At 56.8% G+C, this 21,408-nt stretch overlaps 1 protein-coding gene across 2 annotated transcripts; it reads left to right on the top strand.

Annotated features, from left to right (window-relative positions):
• The first annotated feature begins 4,925 nt into the window (after window positions 1-4,925).
• On the top strand, window positions 4,926-12,124 carry KIF12 (kinesin family member 12). 2 transcript variants are annotated; one of them, XM_042964425.1, is made up of 19 exons: window positions 4,926-4,954; window positions 5,025-5,090; window positions 5,192-5,270; window positions 5,462-5,589; window positions 5,681-5,756; window positions 6,125-6,259; window positions 6,427-6,562; window positions 7,389-7,480; window positions 7,660-7,807; window positions 8,551-8,669; window positions 8,757-8,861; window positions 9,439-9,541; window positions 9,622-9,712; window positions 9,922-10,008; window positions 10,388-10,478; window positions 10,550-10,654; window positions 11,239-11,339; window positions 11,431-11,549; window positions 11,868-12,124. In XM_042964425.1, the coding sequence occupies exons 1-19, from the start codon at window positions 4,926-4,928 to the stop codon at window positions 12,005-12,007; spliced, it is 1,950 nt and encodes a 649-aa protein (XP_042820359.1). In that variant the 3' UTR covers window positions 12,008-12,124. The 2 variants fall into 2 exon arrangements, with proteins under 2 accessions (XP_042820359.1, XP_042820358.1); XM_042964424.1 differs by lacking the exons at window positions 4,926-4,954; window positions 5,025-5,090; window positions 5,192-5,270 and having other exon boundaries at window positions 5,514-5,589; window positions 10,388-10,654; window positions 11,239-11,549; window positions 11,880-12,124.
• Window positions 12,125-21,408: the final 9,284 nt, after the last annotated feature.

The following is a 21,408-nucleotide window of genomic DNA, read 5'->3' as shown; positions in this document are numbered from 1 at the left end:
CGAGAGGCCAGCTTGGCAGGGGCTGAGAGAATGTCACTCGGCTTCTGGACACATTTGAGAGCAGCTTTGTGGCAGGAGCTGATGATCTCCATGATAAATGAGTCCTTAAATGAATCCTTACATCGTGAAGTCGAGTGTTTGTGGTTAGCCTTGCGAGAAGGATGGGAGACACGGAGGTTAAGGAGGGATGCAGGGATGCGCCCAGCAGCCTGCGCACCGGCCTCCCCTCCTCCTTCCCTCCCTTCCACCAACATTTGCTGAGCTCCTCTTGTGGGCAGAGCCCCTGTGCCTGCTCAGAGACCACAGGGGTGAGGCCAATACAGTCTCTGCCCCCCAGCAGAGAGTAGGGACAATCCAATATGATCAGTACTGTAACAGTGGGAAGCCAGACCCAGGAGGCCGTGGGGGACAGGGTGGCTCCAGCCTGACCTGGAGGGTAAGGGCCGGGGGAAGGCTTTCTCTGGTAAGACTTGCAGGACAAGCCCACCAGGTAGAAGTGAGCACTCCTGGCAGAGGGAACAGCAGGGGCAAAGGTTTAGAGGAATCAAAGGGAAGCCTAGGAAAGCTTTGGGCTGGGGTGTAGGAGGCAGGGGTGGGGGGTGGAAGAAGAGGACAGCCAGAGGGGTCAATAGGAGATAGAGCCCGAATGGCCTTACGTCCCAGCCTAGGGAGCTCAGACGTTATTCTGAGGCTCCAGGGAGAGTCAGGGTATTCCCAAAGGGGATGTCTAGGGCTGAAGTGGGGAGAGTGGATCCAAGGGGCTGGTAGGAGGAGTAGGGGTATGTGGAGGAGGGTCCCTGATTGCTTAACACTGCTTTTATTTACTCCCCCAAGGAGCGCTTCTTGAGGGCCTGCTCACCCCCCTCCATAGCAGCAGGCCGGCTAGCCCCTCCGTGGTGCACACGCTCTCTCCCCACCCCGCTCCGAGAAACGTAGGGAGAGAGTAGGGCCACGCTTGACAGAACTCCTTTGTGATGAGCCCCCCCCACCCCCCGCCTGCCCCCGGTGGCACAGTGCTCTGCTGCCCTCTAGCGAGGCCTGGAGCCACACCCCTGCAGGGTCCCGCCAGCTTCTAAGATACTCTGAGTTCCAACCCCACTACCTCCTACCCCGCCACCCCCACCAGCCACCCGCCAGACCTTCCTTCCCTCTGTCCCTCCCTCAGCTGCAAGAGTCTCACTGCTTCTGGGGAAAAGTTACAGTTCAGGACAGGCCCAGGACAGGGTGAGGAGGGGAGGGGGACAGAGATAGACTCAGCCCCAGCCGTGGGAAAGGCAGCGCCGTGGTCCGTGAGGGGTACCACTGGATGGGGGCCAAAGCGTTGTGTCTTTAACTTTCTCAAATGAATAGACCGAAGTGGTATTTCCTCCTGTCACTAGCACGATGGTCACAGCCATGACGATGGTGGTGATGGTGCGGTGTGGGCGGGGACTGCTATTTCTGCAGCTTTGGGTGATGGTGGTAGAATTTGGGGGGGTGGTAGCGACGGATTTTACCGTGACAGCGACGGTAACGAGGACACCGAGGGAGGCAGGAGCAGTGGTAGTGGTAATGGAGGTGGTGGCCAATACGGCTGGATGTCCTTGGCCCTGGCCTTGGTGGAGTGTGCACTCAGCTCCATTAGGCACACACCCAGGAAGGGGGGATTCCGGACCACCGGATAAGCACAAGTTTAGCTTACTAGATAAGGCCAGTCTTTACACTCTTACCTGTAATGGGTGGGAGTTCCAGATGTCCCAGCTCCCCACAAAAACTTAGTAGTGTCTGTTCACTAACGTATCTCAAGGACTGAGAAGCCTAGCGCATAGAGGAGGCTTTATAAAAATCTGCTAAGGGCTCCTGGGTAGCTCAGTTGGTTAAGTCTCTGACTCATAATTGCAGCTCAGGTCGTGATCTCAGAGTCATGAGATTGAGCCCAATGTCTATATATATATATATATATATATATATATATGCACACATATACATACTTACACGTATATGTGTGTGTGTGTGTGTGTGTGTATATACGTATATATACATATATCTGCGGAATGAACTCACAATTTAAGGCTAGCCACTGTCCTTACTCACTGTTAGAGAACAGAACTAGAACTTCACTCTTGCTTATGGACACTGAGTGATGTACACATTCTGACCCAGGTTGGGAACCCCTGTGCAAAAGTCACGCCAAACAGCCGATCACACCCCGTCCTGCGCATATCCCTTGTCTTGGCATTTCTCTCAAAATCCCTGCCGTGTGGCTCATCTCGGTCGAGCTTGAAAAGGGATAGCAATTTGATTAAGCCCAAAGCACACGAAAACGTGGAATGACTGGTTTAGGGGACATTTTTTTTTTAGGGACATTTTTTTAAAGTTTGTTTATTTATTTTGAGAGAGAGAGAGAGAGAGAGAGAGCGAGCATGTGCGCAAGCGGGGAAGGGGCAGAGGGAGTGAAGGAGTGAGGAAGAATCCCAAGCAGGCTCTGCACCATGAGGGCAGAGCCCAACACGGGGCTTGAACTCATGAACCACGAGATCATGACCCGAGCTGAAGTTGGGACACTTAACCAACTGAGCCACCCAGGCGTCCCTTAGGGACATTTAAAGGAACAACTTGTTCACTTACCGCGTTTACAGCAAGAAAAGGCAACCTGCCATAAAGGCAACCAGCACCAGCCGGTGCATAGTTCAGGGTCGTACTCGGTCCCGCCATTCACAGCCGCTTTCCCCTTACACTGCTTCCCCTGCCCCCTCTCTCTTCTTCCATTTTTCCATCTGTAAAACAGGAGTAGTCATTCTTTTCCTATCCACCTCAAGGATTTCCTAAAAATGTAACAGATTAAGGAACTTCACAGTTGATAGGAATCTTGGAGATCATCTGGGGACTTCTATTTTTGCTTTCAGATAATTCTTTACAGTTTATGAATCACTTTCATTGACACTGTCTCATTGAAACCTCAGAACAACTAGGGCGTCTGGGTGGCTCAGTCGGTTGAGTGTCTGACTTCGGCTCAGGTCATGATCTCACAGTTCGTGAGTTCGAGCCCCGCGTCAGGCTCTGTGCTGACAGCTCACAGCCTGGAGCCTGCTTCAGATTCTGTGTGTGTGTCTCTCTCTGCTCTTCCCCTGTTCACACACTGTCTCTCTCTCTCTCTCTCTCTTTCTCTCTCTCTCTCTCAAAAATAAAGATTTAAAAAAAAAAAAGAAACCTCAGAACAACTATGGGAAATCATCAGTCTCTTTTGATAGGGAGGAAACAGGTTAAGAAAGCGGGAATTACCTTTTTTTCTTTTTTTTAATGTTTATTTATTTATTTTTGAGAGCGATCCAGAGCGAGTGAGCACAAGCTGGGAAGAGGCAGAGAGATAAGGAGAGAGAGAATCCCAAGCACGCTCTGTGCTGTCAGCACAGAGCTTGATCTGAGGCTTGAACTCACCAACTATGCAATCATGACCTGAGCTGCAATCAAGAGTTGGCCGCTTAACTGACTAAACCACCCAGGTGCCCCGAAAGGGGGAATTATTTGCCAAAATAGAGCTGGGGGCAGTCAGTGGTTCTTTGCTCTACCTAAGTCTCCCTATAGATCCAGCTAGAAGGCCCTGAAATCAAAAGGTTGACTAGTTCTTGACTGTACTCCCCCAGTGCATGGGGAGCTAGCTCACTGCCACCCGAAATAAACCGTTCCTTAGTTGGGTGGCATTGATAGTTGGCTATCACTTGTGGAACAGAACATGTTATATTGAAAGGAGGGGGTGACTCTTAAGGCTTTCACCCTAACGTGTGCCAGACAGAAGAGAAGTTTACGGAAATAGTCAGAGAACATACAGAAACAGCCAGGATGGCAATAACAACAATGCCCACCTGATGGTGTCACTTCCCTGGTTATAACCCTTCAGTGGCTTCCTGGTTCCCTGCAGAGGGAGTCCGGGCTCCTTGATGTAGCCTCCCTGAGCTTGGCCCAGCCTCAGACCACCTCTACATGCCTCACACATCTTCCCACCCCACCCCAGCCTTCCTGCAATGTGCTTCCTCTGCCAAGAACACCCTCACCTACCACCTTTACCTCCCTGCTCCTACCGGCCTCTCAACTCCCCAACCCCAACCCCCAGAATCCCTGCACACTAGATTGTTCTCACTTGCCTCCCTAACAAGACTACAGGATTCCTTTGCGTTGGTGCCCAGCATGGAGACTGTCACTGAACTGGCGATTGCCCCACTCCACCACCTACGCAGACCCCTCTGCCACTCCAGACAGCCAGATCAGCAGAGGGTTAAACAACTGCTCTGGCCTTAAATCAGCCTTGGCACTGGAGAAGCAGGTGGCCCAATGTTTAACCAGATTCTTTCTGGGCCTGTTCTCAGTTCTGCTCAGGAACTCAATCCAGCCAGGTCTTCCCAGAGCTGAAACCTGGGCCCCTCTCACCCCTTCAGGTGCCCCCCCCCCCACCAGGCTCCTCCCCTGCCAAGTAGCTGGAACTGCCAGAGAGGGGAAGCGGGGGAGGCAGAGGACAAAGCTGGAGGAGGTGTAGGTGGACAGGAGGAAGGACCTGGCCCATGCTCTGCCAGGCTTGCTGTATGGCCTTGGTTGAGCTGCTCCCGTCCCTGTCTCCCTAGCCCCATCTGTGTACCCAGGAGGCTGGCCTGGGTGGTCGCTCCTGATAGGAATGGACAAGAGCAAGGGACCCTCAGACTCCAGAACCCCCTAGCTAGGGGTCCCCTTGCTGGAGAGGGACTTTTTCCACCACAGGTAGGGGTGGGTAAATCTTTAACTAGTTAGCCCTGGGCAGGCCCAAGCCTTTCCGGATGGCTGGATGCCTGAGAAGGGGAAAGAGGGTGGGGGGTGTAAGGCGTGTATAGCCAGTCCCAGTGTGGTGGAAAAGGGAGGGTAGCGGGAGAGAAAGGAACGAGACTCGGGCGGAGCTAACTCCGGGTGCGAAGCTGGCCATGGAGGAACGCGGGTCTCCCGACGACGGGTAAGGAGAGATTCTGGGAGGTAAGAGGAGCCGCTGGGCTCAGGGATGGTAACTCACGTTGCGGCCACAGGGACCCCGCGCGGAGCCTGGAGCAGGGGCCAGAGGGGCCAGAAACGCCCATCCAGGTGGTACTCAGGTAGGTATAGGTTGGTTGGGCGGGAGCGAGGAGCGAGGGCGATCCAGGACGGGGCCGATGGCGTCATCGGGATGGACCTCTGCCTTCCCACCGGACCCCAGAGTGCGTCCCATGAGCGCGGCGGAGCTGCGTCGAGGGGAACAGAGCGCGCTGCACTGCTCGGGGACCCGGACTCTGCAAGTGAGGAATCCCTCCCACCCACTGACCCCCAACCCCCCCCCCCGCCCCCCCGTCAGAAACCTACCTGGAGACCCCTCGGTCCCTCCCGGGGCAGCTCGGTCCCAGGCCCCAGCCTCTGCCCCCCCACCCCTCCCGCCCCCGAGCCCCGCCCTCCCTGGCTCCGCCCCCAGAGTGCCCCGCCCCCTCCCCAGGTGAGCCCCCCCGGCGGCGGCCCCGACGTGGCGTTCCGCTTCGGCGCCGTGCTGGACGGGGCGCGCACGCAGGAGGACGTGTTCCGGGCGTGCGGCGTGCGGCGTCTGGGCGAGCTGGCGCTGCGCGGGTGAGTGAGGCCCCTGCACGGCCCTCCGCCCCCCCCACCCCCACCCCTGCGGGCCGCCGCCGGGGTCCAGCCGCGCCTCTGCCGCCCGCAGCTTCTCCTGCACTGTCTTCACCTTCGGCCAGACCGGCTCCGGGAAGACCTACACCCTGACCGGGCCTCCTCCGCAGGTGGGCCGAGCGCAGATGGAGCCCCCGAGGGTCGGGGATGGGGTCTCTCAGTCCGCGCGGACTTCCAGGGGGAAGGGCCTTCGTGCGGCCCAGCCCCCTTTATTTGCAGACAAGGAAACCGAGGACCGGAGAGGTAGAAGGCGCTTGCCGGATGCGGAGCTACTTTTGTCCTCCTTACTTAGTAGCTCTCAGTTTTCTTCATCTGTAGACGGAGGCGAATCGTTCTGATTCGATATTCTACGGGAACTTAGTTCCTGGCGCAGAGTAGGGCCGTCCTCCACAAAGGGTAGTTATGACTGGTTTTGCGTGGGTGTGCCGGGGTGATCGTGACCCACGACCTGTGACCCACGAGCTGTTTCTGCTCCCAGGGCGAGGGGGTGCCCGTACCCCCCAACCTAGCCGGCATCATGCAGAGGACCTTCGCTTGGCTGTTAGACCGGGTGCGGCACCTGGGAGCCCCTGTCACCCTCCGCGCCTCCTATTTGGAGATCTACAATGAGCAGGTGGGGGACTGAGATTGAATAGACAGCCCTCCAGGTAAAAGAAGTATTTCTCTCCAAGGAGCTGGGGTCAAGGGACAGAAGAGGCTGGGGGACTGCGTCGGTAAGGTCTGGGGGTTGATGGAGCACGGGCGCAGGGCCCCTTTCCTCACCGGCCACCCTCCTCTCAGGTTCGAGACCTACTGAGCCTGGGAGCTCCCCGGCCTCTCCCTGTTCGCTGGAACAAGACCCAGGGCTTCTATGTGGAGCAGCTGCGAGTGGTGGAGTTCGGGAGTCTGGGGGCCCTGATGGAACTGATGCAAATGGGTGTGTGCTGCTTCAGGGGCGCTTTGGGGTGTGGGGGCGCCCATTCCTCAGCTGTTCGCTGATGGTGCTCTCGGAGCCCCTGGCCGGAGCTGTGGGCTGAGATGACCCTAGTGGGGGAAAAGGGTCAGCAGACCACAATTCAGACACAGCCCGGGGATGTACCCCGGCCCCACCCCCGGCCTGGAGATTCTGCTGTCCGACTGCTGTTCGAACTCTTAGAATCCTGATGATGGGGTCGTGATTGGGTAGAGCGGAGTCCAGGTCATGGTCTCCTCTCCAGCCCGGAGTCTCTGCCTCTGTCAAGCCCCATTTTTGCCCCTTGAAGAGGTCTCCCCACTTCAAGGCTCTCCCCTTCCAATCTCTTCCCCTCCACACAGCAAACCACATCCCTCTGCCCCTTCGGACCTCCAGACCCTTCCAGCTTGTTGAAGGTAAAGGTCATACCTCTTAGGCTAGCCTGCGGTGCCCTTCTGTTCCAGCCTCGTTCATTTATTCATCAAATATTTATTGAGCACCTACTCTGTGACAGGCTGCGGGGACACCGGGACTCTGGGTTCTGGCCCCAGAGTTGTACCATGCCTGGTAGCTGATCTTTCTGCCTGAGTTTCTCTCCCTCCCTCCATACAGCAACAGAAGAGATGTGAACCTGATGAACGTTCTTCCCCTCAGTTCTCTCCATCTTTCTTTCACCTGTCCGTGCTGGAGGCAGGCCTCTGTGCCTTTGCATGGGCTGGCCCCTCTCCCAGGATGCCCTCGCTGCTTTTTCTTTATTGGTGACCACCTGCTCCTCCTACCAGGTCCAGCTCCTGCTGTTTTCCCCCTCTAGGTCTTAGCCGTCGACGGAGCTCAGCTCACAGCCTGAACCAGGCCTCCAGCCGAAGCCATGCCCTGCTCACGCTCTACATCAGCCGCCAAACCGTGAGTGTCCCCACTGGGGGAAGGAGCTGGCCCAGGACCACCCGGCAGGGGTCTGCCTCTGGGTGTATAAACCAACCGGGGCGTGTGCAGGAGGTAATAGTGGAAACCCTTGGCTTTGTGACTCCGATGGGGACAGCCCCTCCCAAGTCCCCATCGACCCTGATCCTCCTACCCCACAGATGCCTCCGGTGGACCCTGGGGAGCCCCCCGTTGGTGGGAAGCTGTGCTTTGTAGACCTGGCCGGCAGTGAGAAGGTGGCGGCCACGGGATCCCGTGGGGAGCTGATGCTTGAGGCAAACAGCATCAATCGCAGCCTGCTGGCCCTGGGTGAGGCCTGGGGCCAGCTGGACTGACTTCCTGAGTCCCTCCTCTGAGCCGGACCCAGATCCGTCCACAGTGGGGGAAGCCAGGGGAGGCGTAGGACGGGAGGCGCAGGGGAGGCGTAGGACGGGAGAGTCAGGAGCTGTGACCCAGGAGCCACACGCCTCCTCCTGGCCTCAGCTTGCTATTGACTGGAGCCTTCCCTCTTAGCACTTTATTCATGAGTCTATAAATCCTGAGGGTCTGTAAAGGCACATTTTAATTGGGGAGGTAGAAACACTTAGGTGCAGAGTATGAGCCCTCAGACATTCAGCCTGTCCCATGTGCAGTTGAGAAGACTGAGGCCCAGTGAGGGGAAGGGAACTGACCTTCCCACCCCCGCCCCAGGTCACGGGGCCTTGGGAGCCTTCAGGGCTGGGACGCCAGCCTTCCTCTGTGGCATGTGTGGGGAGATTTTCAGGAACTCTTCTTCATTCACCCACTTGTCAGATATTTCCTGAGCCCCTACCGAGTGCCAGGCCTGTTGGTCAGGTTCTTTGGTGGCACTGGGGATCAGGGGCGGACAGGGTCATCGTGCCCTCAGGAGCCCCAGTCTGGTAGCAGAGGCCAGTCTGACTGAGTGACAAGATCTTGGGAAGGAGAGATTTTCAAGTCACACAGGCCTGGGCGGAGATGCCAGCTCTGCCTGAAGCAGCTGGGTGGCCTTGGGCAACGGGTGTAACCTTGCTAGCCTTGTTGTCCCCGCCCAGGTCACTGCATCTCCCTGTTACTGGACCCACAGCGGAAGCAGAGCCACATCCCCTTCCGGGACAGCAAGCTCACCAAGCTGCTGGCGGACTCGCTGGGGGGACACGGGGTCACCCTCATGGTATCCGAGAAGGGCTGGCAGGGAGGGATGGCTCCTGAGGGGGAGGGTCCCAGAGAGGAAGGAACGCTCAGCCGCAGCCCTCCCCAGGTGGCCTGCGTGTCCCCTTCAGTCCAGTGCCTTCCCGAGACTCTCAGCACCCTGCGTTATGCAAGCCGAGCTCAGCGGGTCACCACTCGGCCACAGGCCCCCAAGGTGAATGGAGGGAGACCCGGCAGAGGTGTGGGTTGGGGAGATGGTTGGGGATCAGGCAGTAACGGGAGCCTGAGTTGGTGTCGTGGGAAGTCTGGGATGAGTCACAGTTGGGATTAGAGTCAGAGTCCTGATGATGGGGTCATGATTGGGTGGGGTGGGGTCAGGGGTCATGGTCAGGATTAGGGCATGTCTAGGGGTGTGGTCTGATTTGGAATATGATTCAGGGTATAGCCAGGATCCCAGTTGGTACTGTGATTAAGTCTGAGTTGACTTGGAGTCTGACGTAGTGTCTTGTTTGGGGTCAGAATCTGGGCCAAGGCCTGGACAGAACTGAGTTTAAGGTTAGATTTGGAGCAGGCTGCAGCTCAGAGCAGGCACAGGGCTAAGGCTTCCTGGTACTTTGACACCATTAGGGCAGGGTGCCTCCTCCAGGTGGATGTCGCCTTGTGCCAGGATGCAAGGCTGGCACGTGAAGCATGGGCTAGATCTCAGGCTCTGCTCACCACCCCCGGAAGCGCTTGTACAGTGCACAACTTGTACAGCCGTAAACAGCAGCTCTGGGCCTCTTTCTGGGCAGTCACCTATGGCAAAGCAACCCCAGCATTTGGAGATGGAGATACTGCAGCTCCAGGAGGAGAACCGCTGCCTGCGGTCCCAACTGGGCCAAGTACACCCCAAGGGTATGAGCTCCCCAGGGGCAGGGGTGGGGTGTGGCTGGGGCTCCCATGGATCCAGCCACCGTGCCCTTCCCCCCCGACAGCCTCAGGGCTCAGTGGGGCCCGGGTGGCCTGGGCCCAGCGGAACCTCTATGGGATGCTGCAGGAGTTCATGCTGGAGAATGAGAGGCTCCGGTAGGCTCCCCCTCAGCCAGGGGGACTCTGTGCCCCACCCCTCACTTCTATGCTGCTTCCACCAAGCTGCCCCCCTCCCCGGGTCCTTGGCTACCCTCTGTCCCCGCTTGTCTCCTGGGGTTTGTACTCCACTGCAAAGAGAAGGGCTGACCCGTCCCCCTACTGGTATCTCTGCCTCCTGTCACCTTCCTGGGGCCTGCTCTTCCCAGGAAAGAAAAGAGCCAGCTGCAGAGTAGCCGGGACCAGGCCCGGGATGAGCAGCGGGTCCTGGCCCAGCAGGTGCACGAGCTGGAGCGGTGAGCACGGCTGCCAGCCTGGAGGCAGGCCTCGGGACACAGGGCAGGTGGGAGGAGGTGGCTCCGTGAAGCGGTCAAGAGTCTGCCCTCTGGGTCTGGACCACCTGGGTTCCGAGTCCCGCTCTGCCGCTTACTAGCTGTGAGACCTTGGGTGACTTGTTTTACTTCTCCCTGCCTGGCCTTCTTCCTGTTCTACGAAATGGGGGTGATAGAGGTCCTACTTGGTAGGGTTGTCTTAAAGTTTGGATTGAACGAGTTCATACGTAAAGCACTGAGAACGGTGCCTGGCACGGCTGAGTGTTGGCTAAAAGGGGGACTCGGGGACCAGCCTCGTGGTTGGTTTTCAGACCGCAGGCATAGACCCCACCGTCCTTTCCAGGCGCCTCCTCTGTGCCTGCTCCCTTCACCTGCCAAACCCCGGCCCAGCCCCACCGTGTCCCTGTGTGATGGCACCAGCTCGCCCCTGCCACGTGAGTCTCTGGCCGGCCTGGAGGGGTGAGGAGCAAGAATGTCACAAAGCCTCTGACGTGCCCTGTTGCAGGCCCTGCCGCCCCTCTGCTCCTGCCCCTGCTGTCACCTGTGCCCCTTGTGCCGAGCACCGTTGGCCCACTGGGCCTGCCCACACAGGGGGCTCCAGCTGCCGCAGGTAGGAAAGGCCAAGGCGGGGGAGGGAAGGCTGGGAGAGCTGGAGACTGTGATCCGGGGGGTCCGTGGCCTGGGAGGCTCCAGAGCTCCAGGGTCCCCGGCTGGATTGTTTGGGTGAGGGGCTGGCTTTGGGCTCCCACCCAGGGTTCAGAAAGTCTGTTTGCTTTGCCCGCCCCCACCCCCCATCCTGCCTTCTTACAGGAACTCACTGTCCCGCTCGCTTATTCATTCACTCGCACGTTACTCATTTCTGTGTTCACTTACTCACGTGTTCACTCATTCAGTATCTGTCCCCTAAGCTCCTAGCTTCGTGCCAGCCTGTGTTCTGGGCACCAAAGATTCAGACATGACATGGGATTCGAACAGACATGGTTCCTGCCCGCAGGGAGTTCCTCATCCCCAGAGAGGACATTACAAGGCCTGCCCACTGCCCGCAGAGAAAGTGACCAAGACCAAGACGCCCACCTGACATTCTTGGTGTCCCGTGGGGCATGTGTGGCAGGGATGGTGGCGCCATGATGGCACCAGGAAGGTGGAGCACATAGAGGCAGGGTCGCCCAGTGTGGGCTCTGGTCTTTCCTGCAGGTGCTTGGCCCTAAGACCCCAGGTGGCCTGGCTCTGTCTGCCCAGCCCCCACCCTGGGCACCCCCATGCAATCCTGACTCTGCCGAGTTCCCGAGAGAGAGGTGGGCCCAGCCCTTGGGCACTGGGATGGGGGAGGAGGAGGCCTGGGGAGTCGAAGGCTCACCTCCCACCGCCCAACCCACCCCGGGCTAGGAGTCATAGCGACTGGACTAGGACCCGAGTCCTGGCGGAGATGTTGATGCAAGAGGAGGTGGTGCCCTCTGCACCGCCCCTGCCCATGGGGCCTCCAGACGCGTCACCAGTGCTGAGAGGTGAAGGAGAGAGAGAGGGCGGGGCCCCTAGCGTTTTTGGTGGTCTTGGGCCAGAACTCACCCTGTCCAGACCTCAGTCTCCCCACCTTCTGGAACAGGGTGTGTACTGCGAGGCGATCCGTAAGATCCTTGCAGTTTCCAAACTGGAGTTCTCTTCCTAGGGCCACCTGGTTGTCCACACGCGTGCAGGAGCCCGTGGTGTTGGTCGAGGGGGAGGGGGACCGCCTGAGGCTTCCTCAAAGGGTGTTAGGGCACTGAGGGGTCTGGGTGGGGCGGGCCCGGGGGAGCACAGGCCTCGGGTCTCACTGTGCTCCTTAGGCGGGGCTGCAGTTCCAAACCTGGCCCGGAGACTGGAGGCCCTCAGAGACCAGATTGGCAGCTCCCTGCGACGCGGCCGGAGCCAGCCACCCCCCAGCGAGGGTACACGGAGCCCCAGCCGAGTCCTCCCTCCCTGCTGAGGGCAGAACACACCCCAGAGACCCCCGTGTGACCCTGGTCTGGGCTCTGCGCTCCTGGGTTTCAACCTCCCCATCTGTGAAATGGGAACAACGGCTGCCGCTTCCCTCTGCGACTGAGCTGGGCAGGGGAGAGTTCCTCAGGGCTGCGGGTGGGGGCTGTGGGGCAGTTTGGGGGAGCAAGGGGAGGGTGCCACCCCAGACTGTGAGAAATGCGACTGGATCTTGGAGAAACCAGGCTGCAGGTGGTGAAATAGACGAATAAAGAGAGGTGTCCGCTCCAAGACTGGTCGGTCATGTCTCCGGGTGGCCAGGCACTTCCGCGTGGGGGAGTCACAGAGAGGAGGGGTTCTCAAGGGAATCTGAGGAGGAGGCAAGGACTCGTGGCAGAGGGGTGTGCCCCCTCTGATCAGGAATATTCCAGGTTCCCATCCCCTTCATATACAAGTTTTAATTGAGCCGCTACTACATGCTGCTGGGCAGATGTGGGGAAATCGGATGGTGAGTGTCTCCACGAAGGAGGCCTGAGGGACACTGGTTCAGGCACACTCGGCTGTGTATGTGCCGGTGCTGGAGGGATCCTGAGGTCGGAGTTCTGATGCCACAGACTTGCTGAGACCTTGGGCAGACCCTGAACCCTCCTTGGATCGCTTTCTGGTGTTCGGCCAGTTAGATGGGTCGTGAAGCTCCTTGTCTGTTGAGTTCAAGTGCAGGTTAGGAGGTGAAGGATATCAGGATTCCTGGCGTAAGTACTCAGTAGGATGCAAAGGGGCTCCGGTTAGGGGGAAATCCATTTTATAGTTAGGGAAACTGAGACCCACAGGGCTCGTTCCTTCCTTTGTTTGTTCGTTGGTTCATTCATTCATTCAGCACTACTGGCCTCAAGGCAATTCAAGGTGGTGAACAGGACTGACAAGGGATAAGCCGGCTTTGCCCAGGAAGCTCACAGGGGCCAGATGAAAGGCAGGACGTGTGACTGGGCATTAGGGGTGTTCCACAGTGGAGACTTAGTGGAAGGCCAGCATTCACGGAGGCAGAGTCCAGGATGGGGGGTAATAACCAGATGCCACAGACCCACCGGGCTCCGCAGGGGGGGCCGTGGTTAGGTTCACGCATAGAACCACACACGTTCAAATCCCGCCTCCTCACTTAACCACGAGTAATCCTGGGCAAATGACTTCACTGCCCTGAGCCCGAGTTGTCTTATCAGCAGAATGAACACGAGAATAGGACCTCCTCACTGGACGGTCCTGGGGATTAAGTCCCCTGAGAGATGGCAAGAGTAACAGCACAAGGCTTTGCCTGTTGCAGAGCACTTAGCCAAAAGCAACTTTCAGTCACTATGGTCATTTGATGAGATGGACACCCTGGGTTTGGAAAAAAATTCGTTCAACAAATACCTACCAAGAACCCACTTTGGGCCAGCCTTGAACAAAGCATAAGAATCCTTACCTTCATAGAACACAGGAAACAAGAAAATGGGCAAAAATGCGTGGGAACTCGGTGATCAGTACCATGGAGCACAATATAGCCGGGAGGGCCCTCTACCAGACTGGGTGCCATTCTAAAAAGGGGGATCAGGAAGGGGCTCGTGCAGGGAACATTCATGCAGAGACCTGAAGGAGGGCGGGAAGGTGAACCTGGTTAATGCCATGAAGTCACTTTTCTCTAGGTAGTTTTGGTGCCACCTCGGCCCCGGGTGGTTCGGCAGGTTTGAGCCCGGGGTTCCTCCCCTCCCCAGAGCCCTTATCTCACTCACTGTATCATCAGGGCCTGCTTGCTGGGAGGCCTTCAGGCCCAGGCGGGGAAGGCCCCTGGCACTGAGCATGAGAACCTTCCTCAGCTGCCTTGGGAGGGTGGACACGGACCACCCAGGGGGACCCTGGCTGTTGCTGGTTCATTCATGTTCGGATGATTCCTCCTCCTGCTGGAGCCAGCCACGGTTTTCCAGGCTCCCAGTCCAGCAACCCCCGCACTTCACTTTCCCAGAAATAGACTCAAGGGGACCAGTGTCCAGCACCCCCATCGAATAGGCCACGTATCCGTCTCCCGGTCAATATCCTCACTCTAGAACTACCACTTGTCCAGAATCCCGAAACCCGGGAGGAATTTCAGAGGACCCCAGTGATGTATCCAGACACTTCATGTCCAGGGGTCCTTACTGAGAGCTTGAGGACTCCAGAGGGCACCTCTGGAACCCTGAAAGCTATAGGCCTTCCTCAGGATGCTAGAATTTGGGGGCGGTTCTCTGGCTCCATGAAATAGGGTAGTCATTGTCCAGAAGCTTAGAAGGTCTCTGGTACATCAGAATTGAGAGAAGCTCTTGGAAACCCTGAAGCACTGTAGGAATTTTCCAGAATCCCAGATCCTTAAATGACCCCTTGGAAATTTTAAAATTTTGTGTAGAAATTGGGAGGGATTCTCTGGACTCATTGGCTTGGGGTGGAGATGTTCAGCAGAGCTGGCAAACCTAGGTTTCAATCTAGATGTCTGGAGCCCTGGTTGAATTCTCCAGGTCCTTGGGGACCCCACCTGTCAGCCAGTGTGGGAACAGGAGCATGGCTGGAGGCATCACCGGAGGACAGGCTTTAGGAAGGACATGTCTGTGGGTCCTTGTGTTTCAAAGGCCGTGAGATCTCCTCTGGGTGATCCACCCCAAGATAGACCCCGAAAGGTGCAGAAGGCCTGAGAGAGTGTGAACGGCTTCTCACTCCTGTCTCTGTCTGCTTTGGCCACACCGGCCTCCCATCACCTCCCAGATGCGTCCTGCCTTGTCTCAGGGTCTTTCTTCCCTTTGTCTAATGACACATTTTCCCCATTCAGTTTGGTAACAGCAGGTTGATGTTGGCCCCTGTGAGGAGGGATATTTTGTGTTCCCTTAGGTGACTTTTTCCATCGTCCTCTCCTTGTTGAGCTTCCAAAGATTCCTCTTCTTTTGTTTTAATGGTGGGGCAGAGCTGTGCAGGCGGGGGCGGTCTGGCTATGAGACGAAGAGTGGCAGCCACTGGGAGTTGTAGACAGGCCATGAGCTGGCTCAAGACCAGGACGGGAGTCAGGAGACGGGGTTTGCAAGCCTGCTGTGCAGCAGACCTACTGTGTGAGCCACACGAGCCCCGCCCTGGCCACCGCTGGCATCTGTACTGGCGGGCCAGCAAGGAGGACCTTTGCAGGTTGGCCAGCAGTGTTGTCCTCAGGAGCCTTCATTCAGCCCGGGGCTCTGATCACACAGTCTCTCACTGGTCACCTTTACTAGGTCCTGCTTCAAGGTCGGGCCTGCTTTACCGGTGGCCAGGGTGGAGGTCCGGGCGGTCTCCAGGCTCCTGAGCATTGGGCAAACCCGCCCCCTCTCTCCACTCCAGTCTGCCCAGCTCACAGCTGTGACAGCCTGGGCAAGGTGGGTGTCCTCTCTGGACCTCAGTCTCCTCCTCTGTAAAGTGGGGATAAAATTGATTTATCCAGTGAGAAGTTAATGAGTGCTCATAGAGGAAATGATACGAGGACTAAACGAATCCATATAAACTGGGACAGAGCTCGGCACATGGTCAGTGCTATGTAAATGCTAATGATTATTACCATTATTATTAATAGTGGGTGCTCTCGGCACAAACATGCATCGTTCCTGTACTTGCAGGAGAGGAATTGTGTCAATATCTGCTCTCTGGTTATTTCAGACTCGTGAACTTGTTGATATTCGTTCTCCTGCCACCTTCTTACAAGGTGACCAATTCTTCTCACATGGATTCTTGTAGGGAGAGGGTGGCCATTCAGGACTGTTGCCCAGTGCCAGAGCTGGGGAGGAGTCCTTGTTGCCCCTTCCCGGGGGGAATTGAGAGAGATTCATTTGTCTTCATTGAGTAAGGGCCAGAGGGACTTTCCAGAGTTCAGCTTGCCTCGAGGTTTTGGAAGAGAGCTATTTTAGTCCATCTGAGGACATTGGGTGACATCAGCTCAGTCAGCCAGGAGTCAGGGCAGGTCCCTGGAGGTCCTGCTTTAATGGACAGATAAGACCAGCCTCCAAAGAGCAGGAAAATGCCTGTGTCCTCTTTCTGGACACGGGCAGGTCTTTGGAAGTTCACTCCTTTGGGAAAACCCCTTCTTCAGTGGGCAGTGGGCCACAAACTGTCCCCTGGACCTCAAGGACACTCAGCTCCAAAGTGTCTCACTTTGCGAGCCACTTCTCCAGGCTAAGCCCACCTCCTGCACAAACGGGAAGCTAGGCTGACAACATCCGAGGGCTCCCTTCCCTCCGCTCTCTTCATGGAGCGAGAACACCACATGTCCCCTATTATTTAATCTCCCACACCCCATGAGCTCTGATCAACCCCATTTAACGGAGGGAAAAACTCAGGTCCAGAAAGGTGAAGTCACTTAGGACCGAGCAGGGAGGAAGGGGGCGCAGCCGTGACCGGAACCCAGGTCTGTCTGGGAGCATAGTTCACCTGCTTGACCACCACTCTGCTAAACGAAGCTTGGGAGTCCTCCCGGCCATGATACACAGACTAATTCAAAATCGGAGACACAAGGAAAAGCTACCACAGAGCAAAGGCTCTTTGCTTTTTGGATGGTGTCTCCCAGTCACTCATTGACCATTATTTAAGGACTTGGAGTAGTGATTCCAATTTTCCAGGCTCCCTCAGCAGCCTTCTACTTGGGTGGTCCTTCCTGGGGTCTGACGTACATTCTCCTTCACAGTTTTAAGTGAGTCCCTCGGCATGTGTTCACTGAGCACCTGCTAAGTGGCCAGCATACTGGTAAGCCCCAGGGAGGAAGAGACGGGTCAGGTCTTGGTGTGGCAGGCACGGAGCATGCTCTTGGCTGGAGAAGGGAGAAGCAGGCTCGCGTGGGCCTGACTCCTGCAGTGAGGAGTCCAGTGAAGGGAGATGACCCCACCCCTCTGCTCCAAGGGTCTGAAAGAGCATGGCCCAAGGTCCTATTTATCAGGGGACAGGGTCTGGGAGGCCCTGAGAGTGATGTAGGTGTCAGGGAGACAGATCTGCGTTTGAATCGCTACTCATTGGCTGGGTGACCTTTGACACCTGTTTACTTGAGCTGTTAGCCTCAGTTTCCCTATCTGTAAAACAGCAACCATTGTCGTAAAATGATGGAACCTGAATAGGATTCAGTAAGATGTGCTCGTGAGGCGCTCAGCATGGGGCCTGCTACCTCCATAGGAATGTAATCAGCCTTTATGGTCTAGAGCAGTGGTACCCAGGCTGGTTCACTGGGAGAATCTTTCAGGAACCGGTTTCTAAAAGGGCCCCACCTAAGCATCCAGCTCTATTAGCTAGGCTGGGATGGGCAAGGTAGAAGCTGAATGCTTTACACTCCCCAGGGGGGGTTAAGCGGCCTTGGGGCAAGGCAGGCGGGTTCTGGAGCTAGTTCTGCAACTTCTGTGGGCCTTTGCTCTAGGCCTCTGGCTCCTGGTCTCTATGGAGCGCACCAGGGTGGTCTTTCCGGAAGTTCCCTGCTGCCCTCTAGTGGACACGGGGCACTCGTGCCTTCCAGCAGTGTAATTCCTGCCACGTAATTCACTAACGCTGTGCTAAGTGCCTGTGATGACACGGGTCCCTCCAGTGCGTACACTTGGGGAGCAGGAAGGACTTTCACAAATGTCCCTCACTCAACTCTTATTTCAGCTGTGTCAAGCGAGGTATTATCTCCATTTACAGGTATGGTCACCCAAGCAAGTCACAAGGGCTGGGACTCGTCTGTAGGTGGTCCAGCTCTTTGGTGGGGAGGAAATAACAAAGCCTAGAAATAGGTGAGCAGTGAGAACATCCCTTCTCCCGATGGCAGGTTCTGGGGTCCCGGGTGCTGCCCACCTCCAACTTCACCATGAGTGGACAGGTTACACTCTGAGTCCAGGGGAACTAGATAGAGTCAGGTATCTGGGAAAAGGTCTGGGGCTGGATACCTCCTCGTGGGGAAGGAAGGTCACCCTGCCATCCCCTTCCCCCGTTAGCAGAAGAAGGCCCAAACCTTGACCACGCCCTCTGGTCTGAGTCCCAGCCGGTGTCTCTGATGTCCCTGTTGGTCCAGTCACCGGGTCCTTCCTTCTTCCTGGAAAAGCTTGTAGGGAGTTGCTTTCTGGGCCTCCCCTGATTCCAAATCTGACCGGCCATTCCCTTCTGAAAACCTGCCGGCACTCCCCACACGCTCCAGACTGACAAGCAGACCCCTCGGCCAGGCGTCACAGTCCTGCCTGCTGGGCCTCGGCCCCCTCCCCGGCCTCGCTCTCCCCACTTTTCTCTCCCCGCAAGCTCCAGCCCCGTGGTTTTGATGGTTGTGTTTTGCTTTCCAAACGCATCCCTGTTTCTCTCCATTGGCCTCCTCTCTGGCTGTCGTCGTCCCTCTTTCCGGAACACCATCTTCCCTCCTTGGGCCCCTGCGCGCTTTTGTCTGGCGAACCCCTCTCTGGGTTAGACTCCCCTCCCCTGGCCGCTGCTCCCCGATCCCTGCAGGGACCATCTGTCTCCCCATCCTTTCCTCCCTCCCCCCCGCCCCCATGGGGAGTGAGCACAGGGAGGTCTGTCATATGCTGCATCATACCCCCAGCGCCAGGCACAGAGTGCGGACCTGGTGAATGAAGGAGTAAATGAGTAAGTGATGGAGGAAAGCCTGGGCACTAGAGTCAGGCCCATGTGGCCCCCAGCTCAGCCGTAAGCTGGGTGACCTTGAACAAGTCCCACTCCTTCCCTGAGCCCCAATGTGTTCATCTGAAAATGACCTTCCATTCCTGCTGCAGGGGGCACATCTGAGGCGCTGAGGCCTCCTACGTGGGTAGGTCCTTCCCCTGGTTCCAGAGGTGGCCAATTCCTGTGCACTCTTGGGCTCTGGGGCCCCAGGAGGGCAGGGGCCCCAGAGCCTCCACCCTCCTACCCTGATGGCCAGAGGCGGAAGAGGGGTCAGCACCCCCAGACCACTGCCGACCTTGCATCCTGTGGCCCAGGGTTAATTTTTAAAAAGCAGCTCAAAGTCCAGATGGGCTCTGGAAGAGTTTGCTCTCTCTATTTGCTCTGGTTAATAATCTCAAGAGGGTAAACATCCCCGGAGGCAGGCGGAGAGATCGACATCCAGGCCTCCGTCCTCCCCCAGGAGAGGCCGTGTGGCTGAATGAACAGTCCCCTCCAAAAGAGACAAGGATTTTGTGTGCCCCAGCCTTCCCGGGGGGCCTGGAGGGTCGACAACCTTGATGCAGACCTGCTGGGAAGGTCAGATGAGCCGTGATGGTGCTGTGGGCAACCTTCAGGGGAGGGCTCTAGTCCTATCGAGTCACTGTTATTTTTTCATTTTATACCAGCTTGGTTTCTCCAAAAAGACACCTGGAGCCCATCACGCATACAGGGCAGTTTACAGAGCACTTTCACACACTGCCTCACTTGACCTCTTGGCAGACAGAACAGGGACTGTTATCTTCAGTTTACAGATGAGGAAAGTGGGCTTCAGAGAGGGAAAGTCATGCACAAAGCAGAAAAGAAGCTTTGGGTTCTGGAAGCTCAGGGCTTCCGGTTCCCAGTTCTCTGCCTCTGAAGTCAGACTGCCTTCTTACCACCACCGCTAGCCAAACCATAAAAGACCGAGAAACTTTGTGAACAAGCGGGAAGGTAATTGTCCCAGAAATCTAACCTGAGACGGTTGCTGTGACTAAACTTGTAATGTGGCTTTGAGCTCCCTGGCAGCCAAAGCAAAAAGGAAATGCCATCAGTAGCCAAGCTGTCAGTGATGGAGCAAAGGAAACACACTCGCTTAGGAGGGGAGACATACTTGTTCCCGATCCTGGTCAAAGAAGAGGTAGTGGGTGGCTCTTACAGAGGGGCACGACATACCATTTGTCAGTGCTACTGTGCGGGGAAGAATTCCCGGATTCTCACACAAGTGTGGGTCTTGCTTTTGGAACCCCCTGTCTGTAGGGGCCATGCCCAGCTGCAGCAGGGGGCCTAGGGCGAGTGTGGAATGTTCTATGCCAAGAACAGGGAGGACGTGAGGACAGCAGCTCTGACTGCTGGGAAAGAGATCTTCAAGGAGAGGACCTAGAGTATCACTGGCAAGAGTCTGAGCTTTGGAGACAAACAGACCCGGGTTCTTTAATACTCTCATTTAAATTGTTTCATGAACCCTATATGGTTTCCTAAGGCTGCCGTGAACAAAGTACCACAACTGGGTGGCTTAAAACAACAGGAGTGTAATCTCTCACAGGTCTGGAAGTTCGAAGTCTGACACCTGATTGTCAGCGGGGCCACATTCTTCCTGAAGGTTCAAGAAAAGAATCCTTGCTTGCCTCTCCCTAGCTTCACACGGCCGTCTTCCCTGCGGGTCCCTCTGTGTCTGTGTGTCTGAGTCTCCCTCCCATGTCTCTTATGAAGACACCAGTCATTAGATGCAGGGCCCGACCCCACCTTAACTAATCACGTCTGCAAATGAGGTCACGTTCTGAGGTTCCGGACGCACGTGAATTTTGCAGGGGACGCTTGTGTTCAACCTGCTATCAACACATTCAGCTCTTACCATGTGCCAGACATTGCCCTAGTGCTTTGCCAGGCGTAATGCCCACGCCCTCCCAACCGTGCTCTGAGCCAGGACCTGTTCTCTCCATTGATGAGGAAACCAAGGCGCTGGGAGGGAAAGTCACTTGCCCGAGGCCAGCAGGGATGCAGTCTGCCTCCTGAGTCCGCGTTCTCAACCACCAGCCACTGCCTCCTGTCCCAGCAGCGCTGCGTCCCAGCAGAGAGGCCCTGGGCAAGGCACCTTACCTCTTGGAGACTCAAGTCCCCCGTCTTTAAAGGGGAAAAATAGCACCTACTTTCTAGGGCTGCGGTGGGGATTGAGCTCAGTTCTGCGGTGTGCATGAAGTGTTGGAACAAAGGTGGCACACACAGCAGGTTCTCGGTGAACGGGAGCTGCTATCGTCATCATTCCTTCTATTATTTGCTCGGGCTGTGGGAAGCCAGGAGTCAGACGGGGAACTCTGGGGACAGGATGCCTGAGTTCTAGTCTGGGCTGTGCCTTAGACCTCCCTGCGGTCTGTGCTACGTCATTTCTTCCCCCTGGGTCTCGTTTCTCACGTGAGGAAGGGGCCCAGTCAGGCTCATTCTGCCGGCTCACGGGGACGTGAGGTCCAGGTGGGATGAACGGAATGAACGACCCAGCGGGCGAGGCTCGTCTTCCCCTGTGGCGGGTGGGGAGGTCTCTCCGGGAGCCATTCTGGAGCCTGAGCCCGGCCCTGGGCTGCATCTGAGCCACGTTGTGTTTGGTCAACGCCTCCTCTGAAACAGCCTCCTTGACCCCTTGGGACTACTGACCCCGGGGCAGGGCGCTACAAGGGATCGATCAGACCTGGCCTTGGGGCCCTGATTGGTTCCAGCTGAGCGGCTGAGCAGGGCAAATACCAAGGTCACCTACAGGCT

This window comes from Panthera tigris, chromosome D4, assembly GCF_018350195.1.
Source record: "Panthera tigris isolate Pti1 chromosome D4, P.tigris_Pti1_mat1.1, whole genome shotgun sequence".
NCBI classification, from domain to species: Eukaryota; Metazoa; Chordata; class Mammalia; order Carnivora; family Felidae; genus Panthera; species Panthera tigris.
Note: the sequence above shows the minus strand (reverse complement) of the source record. Positions and strands in the feature narration are given on the sequence as shown.

What these genes read in the sequence shown, in the direction of transcription:
- KIF12 (XM_042964425.1), top strand. Translation starts at nt 4,926, where the DNA reads ATGGAGGAACGCGGGTCTCCCGACGACGG. An exon ending in TGGAGATCTACAATGAGCAG is followed by an intron (nt 6,260 to 6,426) that starts GTGGGGGACTGA and finishes CCCTCCTCTCAG; the next exon opens with GTTCGAGACCTACTGAGCCT. An exon ending in CACCAGCTCGCCCCTGCCAC is followed by an intron (nt 10,479 to 10,549) that starts GTGAGTCTCTGG and finishes GCCCTGTTGCAG; the next exon opens with GCCCTGCCGCCCCTCTGCTC.